The following is a 15,576-nucleotide window of genomic DNA, read 5'->3' as shown; positions in this document are numbered from 1 at the left end:
GTTTGTTTGTTTTTCTATATATATATATATATATTTTTTTTTGTGGTAGATGATATTCTCATATAGTAAAAACTTGAGAGCAGCTCTGGAAAGATAGTAACTGGAAACTCTGGATGCAATGTGAATGTTATAGTGTAGAAATAGCACAGTCAGCTGAACACTGGAGCTGGAGCACAGGTGTTGTGCACAGTGCTGTAGCTGAAGATATATAGCCAAATTGCCTGTAAACCCAAAATATCAGGAATTTTTAAGGATTAAAATACCGTACTCATTGAAAACTGAAGAAGTTACTTATTAATTGAAGACCAAAAGGACTACATTGATAAATGAAACGTCTGACCATTATCAATTATTCGTCCCTTTTGAACCATGAAGATAATACCCGTAATATTCTCCTAAAGAATTCTGATCTGACTTGTGTTCAGTAAAAGTTTTGATTGGTGCCATACTATGTATCTGTCATATTCTTTAATACTTACAGTGGGAATATTCATGAAAAGTTTGATAATCAATTCAAGATGAATCCAATGAGATCTGTGATTTAAAGCTTACCTTCCACAATAAATGGTATATATTAGATTCCTTGGCTCTCTGTCTCATCCCATCAACTTCTTGGAATGATGAAAAACTGGGCAGCCGTGCCAGCTCTGTTGAAAGCACAAGGGTACTCAGAACAATACTCCAGTAGGGCTACTAGTACTAATTTCTGAACCAGATCCCTTGGTGGTAAACACATTTTAGAGGGAGAGGAACATGTGAACATCAAATGTGAAAAGAAAAATAAAAAAACAGTTAATATAGAGACAAGCATCTGTTGGTTTTTCTGCCTCTTGCCAATGGTCTATAATATGATTAAAGCTGCTGTGCAGTGTTACATATAGATAATTTTGAAGAACTGAGACTCATCCATTTGGAAATGGCACACAGTGATTAAAAAAACAAAAAAAAACACAAAAAAAACAAGCTCTATCTTCATGAAAGAAAGAAAGAAAATCTTCAAAAGGTCTCTGTTGTAGATGGTTTTTTTGTTTGTTTGTTTGTTTTTATATATATATATTTCTTTATTTTGTTTTCGTTGTTCTAGTAGTCATTAGTTCACTGTAAATATTTTTTAAATATTCAGTAGAAAATGTTATTTCTCTCTCTCTAAATAGATTAGAACAAAATTGCTGATGTGAAATTACAATCTGTAATGAAATCCACACATCACTTTTTAGAACTGATTAAATAATGTCCAGTTTGAATATCTGGCTTCAGATGCACCAGGCTTCTTAAGTGATGCTAGAAAAGCTGATTGAATTTAAATTCATAAGCAGAAGTACAGAGAAAGAATAACCAAAATACAGCTTTGATGTAATTGAGAGCTGAATTAGAATGAAATTAATATGCAGCAGGTTGAATTTAGTAAAAATATGCTCACTGCCAATAGCCAAATTGAAGTTAGAAACTTTGGAGTTTTGATGCCACCTCTCTATGCTTACTGTGTCATTAAAAATACAGGTGTTTGTGTGTGTGTATGTTAAGATCTAAGTTTTTGATTTTAGCTGTTAATTTTTCATTTGTATTCTATTGGATCTGCTGGTAGGATTGCTTTTCACTGGTGTTTTGCTGGAAGAGGATAGGAATTATTTCTTTTTGCCACTAGGTAGCACTGATACTTTACTTAGAACATTTGACTCTAGTTGTTATATCATTATCAATTTATAGAATGTGAAAGTAAGTTTTACACTAACTTTTTTTGTTTGTTTTAACTGTGCTAGTGTCAAATCAAACAATAATACATGTTTAGAAACAGATCAGAAGAAAAATTACTCAAAAATTGCATGCAAGTCCAAATTTGATTCTAACATAGATGGTTGTTCTTAATGTTACAAATTACTCAGTCATAATTTTATATAGTAATAGTCAGTGTTCCTATTTAGGGTGGATGGGTGCTACTACAGAATTGTCATCTTGGGCTGGATTTCATGGATGAACTACTGGAGACAGTTCTTACTGCTGAGATACAGAATGACTCATTTCGAGTTTGGATAACTACTGAACCACACCCTAAGTTCCCAATTACGCTGCTTCAGGTTTGTTCAAATGTTTAGTTCAGGCACTTTGTACCATTTAATTTGTTCAAGTTTGTAAAATGAAATGGAATAGATAAAGAGCAGAGGGGCATGAAAAAAACGAATGTTACAATCCAAATGACACTAAACAAGAAGGTTAGCTACCAGTAACAGGAAGTTTTCTCAAAGATGCATTATGCATGTGTGAATTCACACTAAGTCAGTACACATTATACACACACAGTTGAATCAGGCTTGACTTGTTTGAGTTTTTTGCTCAAGTGCTTTGTGCACAGAGTAATGCCAGTTACTGCTCTTAGACTCTTTTAGATTTCTCTGACTGGAATAAAACAGAGAGAGAACAGAACACACAAGAACAGCATGGCTCAAAGAAGATCATCTACCAAGAAGTAGATGACTTTTTTTGGCTAAACCATAAATGGTTGTTCTGTAGATCCTAAGGAGACATTTTTTCATCAGTACCAGGAAAATGACCTAACCTCTAGCAAAGTGCAGTTACTTTTGCAGCAGGTAATAATGCTGGTTAATATCTAGTGTAATAGATTTGTGCTGACTCTTCAGTGTTCAAAGACCTCTCTCCTCTTTAAAGCAGTGGTAGTCTTCTTATTAGTTTCCATTTTCTAAAAATAAATAATAAAAAAAAAAAGATAGCATGTTGATTCCTAGGGTACAAAGGGAAGCATTAGCCTTTATATATATGATTCCAGGTGGCATGCAGAATGGAGGAGGAAATTCCTTTCTGGATTGAATTTAGGAGAGGGCCTCCAGTAATAAATGTATTATTTATAATACCAGCCACCATGTATAGAAGATAGCTCTTAACAGAAGATGAGATCCTAAATATATGAGTTTATGAGTAGTAGGGTATGTAAATACATGATCTGCTAAATTTCAGAATAGAGAATTATGAGGGTTGCTAGTATAATTTTCACTGCATTTATCTCAAATCTGTGATGTTTGCAGTCTATAGTGACGCATCAACTGTTAAGACTTTATCATATCAAGGATACCAGAAAATGAGTAACTGATAAATCAAAAGTCATCACATTTTTGGAAAAAAAGGAGAGAGTCATTTGCTTTTTAATAAAACAATTTTTAACACTAAGGAGGATAACGCTTGAAATATGGAAATATTGGTTAGCAAGTGTTCCCATTCAGTCCAAAACTTCAGTGTGTTCATGTGCAGATAGGTCACTGCAAAAGTATAGAGCCTGCTTAGGCTCTGTAGTCCAGAGATAAGAATTTGTGAAACTAAGTTGAAAAATCAGTCCTTAAAAATAATCGAAAATACTTATTACAAGCATGGGGATAGTAGAACTGCTAGAAGTACCTATTCATTAATGCAGTCTTTTAAAGTTCTCTCAGAGGTAGAAGCAGCTTGCATTCAGCTGCCCTACAGCCTGACATTTACTATGACTTCAGCACTTGCTGTGATGTTATGCAAGTCAGCCAGACAGGCACATACTGCTGGAGCGGACGAATGCTTTGTTTTTATTTGAGTCCCTCCAGCATTTGAAAGTGTCTTGTGGAATGTATATCAGATTCTGGTAAAGTCAGTCTGTGTCCGAACTAACAGATTCAAGTGTGCCCATGAACATTAACCAGCAGGATGCAGAGGAGTAGTAGGTAGATATAACATTCTCTGACATGGAAACCTGTGGTAACTAGCACACTTTAAATAATTTGCAGATATGGTTTGACAATTGAAGTTTTCTAGAAACCATTCCTACTAGGCAGTTTGCATGAAACCTAGGGGCTATTGCCAAAAACTTTGGCATTTTACTGCCACAGATTTGGCTTCCAGCACTGCTGACTGGAGTGCCCAGGAACGTTCTCAGGCAATCTCCTAATTTACTGTTGCTGACATAACAACAGAGTCCACAGTAGCTTCCAAGAACAAGAAGACTCAAACTGAGGAGAGGTGAGGTTACTGTGCATTTACTTTCAAGTCTTGGGAAAAAAATACAGCAGGGTTACTGTCTACTCTGAAGAGTACATTCAGGCCTTGAACTGGGGATAAAGGATCATATGGTGCATAATGAAAAGCATGGCGACTGCTCGCAAGTTATTGATGAAAATTCTTGCATCTGTGGTCAGTGATGGCTCTCACCAAAATAAACAGAAAATCCATGTTCAGGATCTTAGAGTAATGCATGTCATAGGTTTTTTGCAGTATAATGTAACTTTACTTCTACAAAGTAAAGCAGTATCAATTCTGAATCTACAGTGATTCAACTACTGACATTACATATTTCATTTCTCACTAATATCTTTGACATTTTTGTGTGATGCTTCTGTTTCAGTAAATAAGTACGTTTCTTTTATCTTTTTACAAAACAGGTTTCTCTGAAGTTCACAAACGAACCTCCCCAGGGTGTACGTGCTGGTTTAAAAAGAACATTTTCTGGAATTAATCAGGATCTGTTAGATGTTAGCAATATGCCTATGTGGAAACCTTTGCTATACACCGTAGCATTTCTGCATTCTACTGTGCAGGTATTTCTTAGAACATTTGAAAATTAAGTCGTGATAAATGTAGTTGCTTTAACAGTGTTTCCTAAGAAAAAACACACATTCTGATATTTACTATAGCATCATGTTGCAGAGCTGGAGCTTTAATTTCTATCATTTGTATTTCAGTATACTTTCTTATTTTAATTGGCTTCTAAAGTATATGCAATTTTCATGCTGTAGACGTTTAGAATGAGGATTTCTTTCATGTAATTTTAGCTGTCCAAGTTAGTCACAGAAGGGATAACATCTAAACTCGCTGTCAGTAATAGACATAGATAAGCACCTCAAAACAGCAAATCAGTTTATCAGGCAGCTCACTGTGAAGGTGTAAATGATTTTCTGCAGAGGTATCAGTATTTTTTCCCATAGATTTTAAAAGTAGTTTGTATTCCCAGCTTAGACTAGCTTTCTACTTTCTAGATGGCTAATACCAAATAAAATTCTGTCACTTAGTGTCTTGTTTTTAATTTATTTTTATGTGATATTTTCTATACTAATATCAATGCAACAAGATGGCATATGTATTTGGTATGTTAATGACACATAATATTTGCGATCACAAAATCTATCAAGAATTTGGTTTCTCTGAATATAGCTTTTTTTTAAGCAAGAGTATCAAAATAGTTTTATAACACTATTAAAACTTCAGGCTCTGTTGAGTTTGCATTTTCAGTGCAGCAAATATGGTGTAAGGACTTTTGTAGAAGGTCCCTATTAATATTGCATTCTGAATTACTTTTCTCCTTCTACCCATTAGAAACAGTGAAAAAGTTGTCATGTGTGCTGTTTACTGGTTATAATGTTCTTATAGACACAGAAGACATAAGTCTGTACAATCATCAATACTTTCAAAACTATTCCGTTATCCATCTGCTCTGAAAATTTGTTGCTAGATTGTCGATCGGCAAACAATATATACAGTTCTCTAGCTTTAAACTGACCAGTATATGATATCCTTTCTTGACAAGACTGCCACGATAAATATAGCTTAAGAAGTAATTCAGAGAATTTGGCAGAAAATCATTTTATGTTTCTGCAGGGTATTATTGGTTAGTGCTGTCTTATCTGTAATAAAAATATATATGCTTTGGGAAAAATAGGAAAAGTAAAAGGTCTGGTGGTTGTTTTTTTAATATATATGTTATATATATATGTTTATATAAATGTTTATATATATATAAAATTTTCTTTTTCTTTCTCCTTCTAGTTTTTTACAAATATTGTAGCTAAGGTAGCTAAATTCTGCTTAATGATGTCAGCACTTCCAAGTCATTGTTCACCCAGTTGCTTGAAATCCAATAAGTGTACTATAACTTTATTAATTTTAGAACATCAATATGACACTGTTTATTCATTTAACAAATAATAGCACTATTCAACAAAGTAATTATTTGTGGAGTAATTTATTTATTTCTTTATTTATTTATTTTTGCATCCTGGAAAAATAGATGGAGTGATGTAACTGGGGTGAAATCTCATAGTGTTAAGATGTTTAAAGCGTCTCTGAGTTGCAGATTACATTCTCACACTTTTATAGTAAATTATTTTTCTGTTGCTCCTATCATTATAATATTAAATTCAAATATATACAGCGCTATTGAAAACTGCTGTGATGGCAGCATGAGTAAAGCAAATAAATTTTTTAATTTCAAGACATGTTGAAATGGTACTTTGAGCCAATGAAGACAAAAGGGGCAACTTAGAATCTGAAAAGTTGCAGCTATCATTAGTAGATGGTATGCATATAAATAAATAAAATTATAGAGTTCAGAGAGAATTGTTGAGTATGCTGAAAAGGTAGACCACACGTCCTTAGCAGAACAACGTGATCATCCACATAGACCTGAGACACATAAAAGCTATGACTCATACACTGATTAGTAAAAGTAATTTGCACTGAAAGTAAATAAATGATTCTGTTGATTCTTCTGTACGTTTTTATCCCCTTGGTGGGGCTCAATACCACATCGTCAACTACTGATATGTTTGAGGCACATAGATGTTAGACTTTTTTTTTTTCCTTGAATTTAACTTGAACAATGAACCAAACAATACATTCCATTAACATACCTGTTTTTAATTGCATTCCTAAGGAACGACGAAAGTTTGGGCCTTTGGGTTGGAATATTCCCTATGAATTTAACTCGGCAGACTTTACAGCCAGCGTTCAGTTTATACAAAATCACCTAGATGAATGTGACATCAAGAAGGTGAATACTACAAGTTGCATACAATATATTTAATTGCTTTATGCAGCACTTCTAATTGCTTTTCATTGTGTTTCTACTAATCTTTATTCCTTCAGCACAGCTAATAATGATCAAAGTTCAGGTTTTTTTTATACTATCCTCCACGTTGAAAAAAATTAGTAGATAAGAACTTCAGAACCTGATCTTGTTTTTTCAGTACCATAAAGCAAAATATTAACGAATCTATACAATATCTGTTTAGAAAAGGGGGCTCCAATGTTCTTCAGGTTTTGAGACATTCAATCAGACTACTTTGTGTCTGCCAATTGGGCTTCTGCTTTTTCACTGGAATAATGTAGAATAGCCATTCCTTGCTATCCTATCAGTTTGCTGATTAAGAAATATGAGAAACTGCAAAGGAAAAACAGAGAAAAGAGACCATAGCATCTGAGGGTGATTCCAAATCACACAAGAAATAATGAGATGTGTGTCTTAAAGCAATATCAAGCCCAATTCTAGTTTAAAATTACAGAGCTAGGCTTAGAAAACACATTGGAATTCAAGTATCATCTTTTGTTCCAAGTGTAATCTTTTCAGCTTACATTTTAGAAGCTGATGAGCTTCAGATTATATCTGAATTACTATTTCTTATGTGTTTTAACTACAGTCTTTGATTTGCTTTACTTGCATGCAGGGAATATCATGGACCACAGTACGCTACATGATTGGAGAAGTGCAATATGGAGGCCGGGTCACAGATGACTTTGATAAGCGTCTTCTTAATTGCTTTGCAAGGGTGAGAATCTTCGAAAATACAGCTATTTGTCATTTTTATTGGTTGTTCCTATGCAGAAATTAGAAGACCGTCTTTCTAGTGCATATGCACTTCTTCACCAGCTTGTAAGACTCTTCAAAGTAAAATGAATTTTTCATAACATTGTTCTTTGCCAGGGAGGTTCTTCCTCTTGATTTCTCTTTAGTGAGTAGTAGAAATCATTAAAAAGATATAATAGAACAAGAAGTCAAACTTCAAAGATATAACTCTTAATGATTTACTTATATATTCAAGGGAAAAAAAAAAAGAAAACAAAAAGGATGTATTAGCTAAAGCAAGAACTCATTCTCTAAAATTGAGATTATAAACTCTTAAGGGGCAGAATAATGTACTTTTTTTCCTTTGGATTTTACACAGGTGTGGTTTAGTGAAAAGATGTTTGACAGTGCTTTCTGTTTTTACACTGGATATCAAATTCCAGTGTGTAAAACCCTGGATCAGTATTTTGAATACATCCAGTCACTCCCAGCTGTAGATAGCCCAAAGGTCTTTGGTCTTCATCCTAACGCTGATATTACGTAAGTAGCACTCAATATATTGAAACTAGTGACTCTTATTTATTATTAAGAAACTAAATCTCTGTGAAATGTCTATTTTTCAAGAGATATCCAGGGTTCATGTGAATTTCACCATTGAGGTAGAATACTTTGTATCCATGTAAATGACTGTGAATGCAGTATCTTCTGATATATTGTTCATATTCTTTTGAAGTAGTCAGAATTTACTCATTTATTATTATTTTTATGTGCTTTTTAAAATTTTAAAAATGAAATCATTATGAAACATCTCTTGAAATACAATATAGGATTTGTATAGTTCAACTTTTACAAGTACTGTTTCCCTTTGAGACTCCTACTTGGAGAATATCTTTCAAAAACTGCTCTGTATTATCTGTTTTTCCTTAAAGTTTGCATACAGCAGTTTCTAATTATTTTTTACATAGGGAAAGAACAAACATTTTTATATTTTAGTTTTTAATTAACATAATAATCATGGGACTTGCAGTATGAGGAAAAAGTTCATATCTATTCTGCCAGTGGTTGTGTGGTCATTGAGACACAGGGAAGAGGTTAAAAGCACGAGTGTGGCACCAAAATTAGGAGCAAAATCACAAGTACTAGAGAAATATTATTGTATCCAATTTCTATGATAGTATGTAACCTTGAATAAATATGTCAATTTTTAAATGAAGGGGCATAAATAGAAAACAGCTTGTGAGTTTTGAATATAAAGTCCAGTGTTATTAAAGACCAAGAGAGCCCCACCATTCTTACATTCAGAAGCAGAAATTACATACTCTGAGAAGTAAAGTGCCAGTAGAATTTCTTCTATTTTTTCTGCACAGTGTCTAGCTTCTGTAGTCTTATGACACTATCTTCAATCTTAGATACTTTCTTTATGAGTTCATATGTTCTAGCCTGTGGAATAATCCTTGATTTCATTTCTTATATAATTATGTATGACAAAGTAATAAGAGGGATGGATGTCAGATGAAGGTTGAAAAGGAAACTGGCATGTAAAATTATGCTTTGAGTTGTAATAAATTTATGTTCTGAGTCAGACCAAGGCTGTATTTTCCTCACGTACTTATACCATAAGGTAAAAGTAGACAATGCCACCACTAAAATATGAACAGATCAACTTTATGCTTGCTTTCTTACAGCCTGTCAGAATGCTATGCCTCTTGATAGTATTATAACAAAAGTACTTCAGTTGTTCTACTTGTGTTGAAGCACTGATGTGGTCTACTATCTTTTACCATTAATGCTATGCTTTTTTTGTATTGATTAAGAACATAAATTTACATTAGCATTGCCCATGCTGTACTATTAAATATAAAGTTTAATCTCCAGTGTTATAAATTTAGAAACTTTTGTAATTAATCCTGAAATAATGCCTTGAGGAAGAATGAATGTTCTAATTAATGAAGAGGCAGCATGCAGAGTTATGGCTCCACCTTTTCCTTCATCTGCATTCCACTTTTAAGAAGCATCTAAAAGAAATAAATATGCTTTCTTGTTACAAAACTAGAATCATATGATAATTTTTTTCTGCTGTCTCATTTACTCAGACAGAGGTTAAGAAGTAGCCTCTGTAGCACTCTCTTTTTCTTAGCTCTGAATTAGAAGAACAACAAGCACATAATGATGGGTAGATGGCAAACCAGATTCTTTACAATCACACAAAGCCAAAAGATCTTCACAAAGAGTGTGTTTGGCTTAGGACAGTAAACACAGGAAAATAATTTGTGTTGGGAGTTTAAAATTACCCTGGTGACACAGTATGTTTTTTCTGCACTTTCAAATTTTGCATTCTACCAAGTGTATGTTTAAACTATTAAAAAACCCTCCGCAATTTATAACACATTTCTTATCCTTGTAGATACCAAAGTAACACAGCAGCTGATGTTCTAGATACTATTACCAATATTCAGCCTAAAGAAAGTGGTTCAGGACCTGGAGAAACTCGTGAAGCAATTGTTTATCGTTTAGCTGAAGATATGCTAGAGAAACTTCCTCCAGATTATATACCACATGAGGCAAGCTCACCTTAGTAGTTTTCATACTATTCTCTCTCTGTTCAGCATTCACGTATGAGACCCCAACTTCTCTGTTCATCTGCATATCTCTCCCCTCCCCCCACTTCCCTCCCCCCCAAAAAAAGCACAAAGAAACCTTATTAAATTCATTCAATATCATATTCAAGCAAAAAATCAACACTTTTATCTCTATCACTGCAAAAAAGTGATGGAGATTTGTCTGGAGACTGTGCTTGCCACAACTAGATGTGAAAACAGCAACAGAAAAACAGTCTTAACTTTTTGTGACAGCAGTCTCCTGGGTCTTTTCAGGTTGACTTGTCTAGCACGTGAGTAATTAGGCAGTATCAGACAACCAAAAAACCCAAAAAACAAACAAAAAAAAATAGCCCTGCAGTGGTTTTAAGGTAGAAATTTTTAGTTGAATAGCTGAAAATACAAATTGACAGTTTGTCTTTCTCAAACAAAGAGTTATATTGTTGAATAACATTATACGGTCACAATATCTTAACATTTCAGGTTGACTTGTCTAGCGTGTGAGTAATTAGGCAGTATCAGACAACCAATAAACCCAAAAAACAAACAAACAAAAAAGCCCTGCAGTGGTTTTAAGGTAGAAATTTTTAGTTGAATAGCTGAAAATACAAATTGACAGTTTGTCTTTCTCAAACAAAGAGTTATATTGTTGAATAACAATATACAGTCACAGTATCTTAACATTTCGTTTTTAACTAAGTTCATTCTTCTGGGCATCTGTCTTTTTAGGTAAAAGCTCGTTTAATTAAAATGGGACAACTCAACTCTATGAATATTTTTCTTCGGCAAGAAATTGACAGAATGCAAAAAGTTATCACAGTAGTCCGCAACAGTTTGAATGATCTTAAATTAGCCATAGAAGGAACTATTATTATGAGTGAGGCAAGTATAAACACATCTACTATGAATGGATTATTCTATTTAAGCTATTACCTCAAGGGCTCTAGATCATATGTTATCATTTTACTCCTTCAGAATTTGAGAGATGCACTGGATAATATGTATGATGCTCGAATTCCTCAAGTATGGAGAAGAATATCTTGGGATTCTTCAACACTGGGCTTTTGGTTTACTGAATTTCTGGAAAGAAATACTCAGTTCTCTACTTGGATATTTGGAGGAAGACCAAATGTGTTTTGGATGACTGGATTCTTTAACCCACAAGGTAGAGTACTGAAAGGATTTGAGTAATAATGTATTTAACATAATTTAATGGGTTTTACTATATGTCTAACTTAATGTTACGCCTAGAAAGGAATTTATTTTTTTTTTTCATAATTGTCAGAATACATTGTAGAAGAGGAAGTTACAAATAAATTCAAACAAAGACAAAGTCATGGGAAACTCAGTTCAAAGGCAGCTGTGAACATGATTGTCTAAACTTAACCTCCAAGTTGGGAGACTCATAAGTTCCACATTGCCAGAATTTTGAAGAACACAGAAAGGGAAGGATTTATGAGTCGTTTTGCCTGTTCTAGTGTTATGTTAGTAAGCATCTTCCTTTTTTCTAGAGTCAGGATGCTGGTACAGTGGTCATCTGATCTGACCTGCAGACACAGTTTTTACATTAAAAGAAAGAAAGCACACAACTAACAAGTATAGTGCTTTATCTTGTTGGTCTTTTGTTGCAAACAATGATAGAACTTCTGTAGAAAATGTATTTTTCCTGCTTTTCCTGTGGCTTCAAACTCTTTATCCATTTCCAAAGTGCAAGTTGCAAGTATGGAAAAGTCTAGAGCAATAGGTTATGTTTATACTGTACAGTAGCAACATACAACTCAAACAGAACTGTCTACCTTCCACTGTCATCTTTCAGTGTCATTTTCACAGTGTTTCTGTTTACATACAATTTATTCAAATTCAGTGAAGATATACTGCAAAGTACAAGTGAACACGATCTATCGTTGTCTGCTATGGCTTGATATATTTATTGAGAAGAACAAAAAACAACTAGAACCATCTTTGTGGTTAACAAAAAATGTTACCTTATTAGATGTATGTTTGCAGTATATTTTAGCCTACACAATTACCCATACAAAATGCACGTGGAACATTTTTCACATGTAACAGCCATGATTTTTATTTTTCTTTAGTATTCATCTATGATATCCTGACCATCTTATGAGTTGTAATGCTTCCATTCATACTGATATCTTTATGACTAGGACTGTAAAATACAAGACTTTTTTTTAGAGTTACACTCAGAAGCAGTTAAGGTGCCTGGAGAGCATCACAGTTATTGTTAAAAGATTGTTTTGAGATGCCAGTCAAAACATCACACCATTTATATCATAAGTAGCATAGCTGGTGTGTGCACTGATCTCCAATGAGCGCACAAGAGCATATATTGATGATATAGGATGATAATGGAATAAATGGTATAAATGATGATAATGGAACAGATTCTTTTGATTAAAGAAAATACTTAGCCTAAGAGCTAACCCCAGCACACAGGCTATCTTGAAGCTGATGACTGTTTAAATTTCTCTGTTCCAAAATGCTAGCACTGGAAACTGAGAAAGTAGTCTGCTAAGCATAGATGGTGCACTACAGGATAAGAGCATGGTATAGTTACTGTGTTAATAATACAGCTCGCCAGGAAACAGAGTAAATCAAATCACAAATTAAAGTTCAAAAATTGACTGGGGTGAGGCAATTCAGCAATTGGACTACCTTGTACTGCCATTGCAAGTAAACACAGACTGATTGCAATGGGGAGTCAAGCTCTAAATCGATCATGGTATTGGCAAATACATTACAGTGTTAAAATAAGAGGAATATATTTTATCTGTTTATTGGAAAAATCTCTGTATAATATTATAAAGTCTCACCAATAATTGTGTTTAAAATCTGTTGTGATGTTTGGGCAAGTATCAGTGTTTGTCATCTATAAATTAAAATTACTAAGGGAGAGCAAATGTTTGTGGTGAGGCAGTAGGTATTCCTTTAAGTAAACACTGCACTTCAACAGGCTTATAAAAGATAAAATTGCATATATTATTATGGATATTATTAGTTCTAGCGAAGTTTAGAAACTTAGACCTGTTTTATTTTTATAGAATAGACAGTATTTGAGGAAATTATTACATGTTCATTTTATGTACTACATTCTGTTTGCAACACGTATGAATATTTCAGCTGTGACACAGCTTCTAGTTGAACTTTTCCTAAGTAGTATGTTCAACCACTTCTTACATCTGGAATTGCTGCCTTCTACTTCATGACTGTGTTCTGTCATGGTTTCCTTCCTGGCTTGTCAGTAACCTCATTCAATGGTTTCTGCTTGTATACACTCAACAGCTTTCTAAATGCTAGTCTCTTTTCTTTGTGCCCCATCAAGTAGGAACTGATGCCATTTCAACTTTAATACTTTATAGTAATCACTCTCAAGCATGTAGTTCTCTCTGTTAACTTTTCTCCATTTTCCTCAGTCCCCTTCTGACAACTCCAAGTACTACTTCATCTGACAGCAGAAAAAAAGCAGCTACTGTTTTGTTTTGGTGGCTACCATATTCTGAGACACCTGTAGTAAATACCTGGTTGTTTATATCTGTCTTTCACTTCCATAGCTTTCTCTATTATAATACATCTAAATTTTCCCTTTACCTCTCAAACCTTTTATCATTGCAAAGCTCTGCAAAGTCTACTCAAAACAATACTCTGAAAACCACCTCACTGCTTATGTCATCCTCTACCTTCAGTTCTTCCTTTTCTTCACTAACAAAATAATGGTAATAATTCTTTACAAACGCTGACTTGTTTAGATCCCCCTTGCACACAGTCATTTGTACTATCTCTTCAGACTCACCTTTGGTTTTCTATCATTGAAACTTTGCATTTTTTGAAATTTATTATATTTTTATTTTATTATATTACATTGTCCATTTAAAAACCAAACAAACAATCTACAAACTTTTTCCTAAGTTGCCTTTACATCAGTATATGCTCACTTGTCCTCAAATTACTTCTTGAAGCCCAAATCTACTGTGGTTCTTTTAGCAGATAACATAATAATAATAAGCAAGTCAGTATCCTGAGCAAACGTTTTCTCAGCTACCGAATTATTCAGCCAACAAAAACCGTATTGTATGCCATTTAAAAATGTTTGTCCCTGCAGTGACTTCCATGGGGATAAAATAGGAACAAAAAGGTGTCATATAAAAGTTTTTTATGATTAGTTAAGGCATTTGGTTTCATTAGAACTTTGAATATCTGCCTATGACATTGAATGTAGAACCATACACATTATAAGCAAAATTTCTTTGCCACGTGAGACACGTACTAAATCTACGGCTTAATTTTTCAAGGATTCCTAACAGCAATGAGACAGGAAGCTACTCGAGCACATAAAGGCTGGGCTTTAGATACAGTTACAGTACATAACAATGTGCTTAAGCTAAACAAAGAAGAAATCACAGCACCTCCTGCTGTAAGTATGATATGCAGAGAGATTTTATTATTCATTTCAGTACTGTAATATAACATATTACAGTTTGTATAACTCAGTAATTTGGGACTGCTGAAGGGGAAAGTTACTAACCTCTTCACCTCACTGTTTGTTCTCAATTTAAAAGATTATAAACACTTATAAATCTTTTCTGTATTTTTTGCATTTATAAAAGTATTTTAAAGCCATTTACTTCAAAAAAAAAGCTATTTCTCTTAAATGATCTTCAGCCATAGAATCAGGTGTGTATTTAATGGATGTATAATAAACTTCAAGTAAAACTGTATGCAGAATAGATTTATTAAAACTTCTATTGCCATCATTTTCAGTAGCAATTTCTTGCTAAATACAAAAAAGGGGAGGATATTATAATCTAATTTTATATGTTAGAAAGATTCAATGTCAGATACTCTTCCAATTAAAGTTTTCCTTTTTGTAGCTTACTCAATTATTCATTTTACAAAGCAGATGTTTTCTTTTGTGTGATGTGAATCTGCTTACTGTCCACACAGGAAGGTGTATATATTCATGGCCTGTACTTGGAAGGAGCAGGTTGGGACAAAAGAAACAGTAAACTCACTGAATCTACACCAAAGATGCTTTTTGTCCAGCTGCCAGTAGTACATATATTTGCTGTTAATTCAACCGGTCCTAAGGATTCCAAGCTCTATGTTTGCCCTGTTTACAAGAAGCCCATGAGAACAGATCTGAACTATATTACAGTCATCTACTTAAAGACAGCAGTGCCTCCAGACCACTGGATATTGAGAGGAGTGGCTCTCCTATGTGACATCAAGTAAAATGTTCTTCATAGCAGAAATAAACAAGAAAGCATATATTTATATTTAGAATATATGACCAGTTACATCTGTAATTCTTCTGCTTTTTAGTTGAGGGCCATCTGTTATTATACAATAAAGCTTTCAGTGTTGGCTTATGAA

The 15,576-nt window shown here is 33.8% G+C and overlaps 1 protein-coding gene across 1 annotated transcript in view; it reads left to right on the top strand.

Annotated features, from left to right (window-relative positions):
- DNAH8 (dynein axonemal heavy chain 8) overlaps nt 1-15,576 on the top strand; it is a 111,835-nt gene extending 96,259 nt beyond the window's left edge. The window contains exons 84-93 of the mRNA XM_015857671.2: nt 1,923-2,075; nt 4,416-4,571; nt 6,683-6,799; nt 7,473-7,574; nt 7,971-8,131; nt 9,996-10,152; nt 10,918-11,070; nt 11,164-11,353; nt 14,496-14,617; nt 15,148-15,576. Of these exons, the coding sequence (XP_015713157.1) occupies nt 1,923-2,075; nt 4,416-4,571; nt 6,683-6,799; nt 7,473-7,574; nt 7,971-8,131; nt 9,996-10,152; nt 10,918-11,070; nt 11,164-11,353; nt 14,496-14,617; nt 15,148-15,435 (1,599 nt within the window). The 3' untranslated portion in view covers nt 15,436-15,576. The remainder of the gene's footprint in view (nt 1-1,922; nt 2,076-4,415; nt 4,572-6,682; nt 6,800-7,472; nt 7,575-7,970; nt 8,132-9,995; nt 10,153-10,917; nt 11,071-11,163; nt 11,354-14,495; nt 14,618-15,147) is intronic.

The sequence above is a fragment of the Coturnix japonica genome, chromosome 3, assembly GCF_001577835.2.
Source record: "Coturnix japonica isolate 7356 chromosome 3, Coturnix japonica 2.1, whole genome shotgun sequence".
Classification (NCBI taxonomy): Eukaryota; Metazoa; Chordata; class Aves; order Galliformes; family Phasianidae; genus Coturnix; species Coturnix japonica.
Note: the sequence above shows the minus strand (reverse complement) of the source record. Positions and strands in the feature narration are given on the sequence as shown.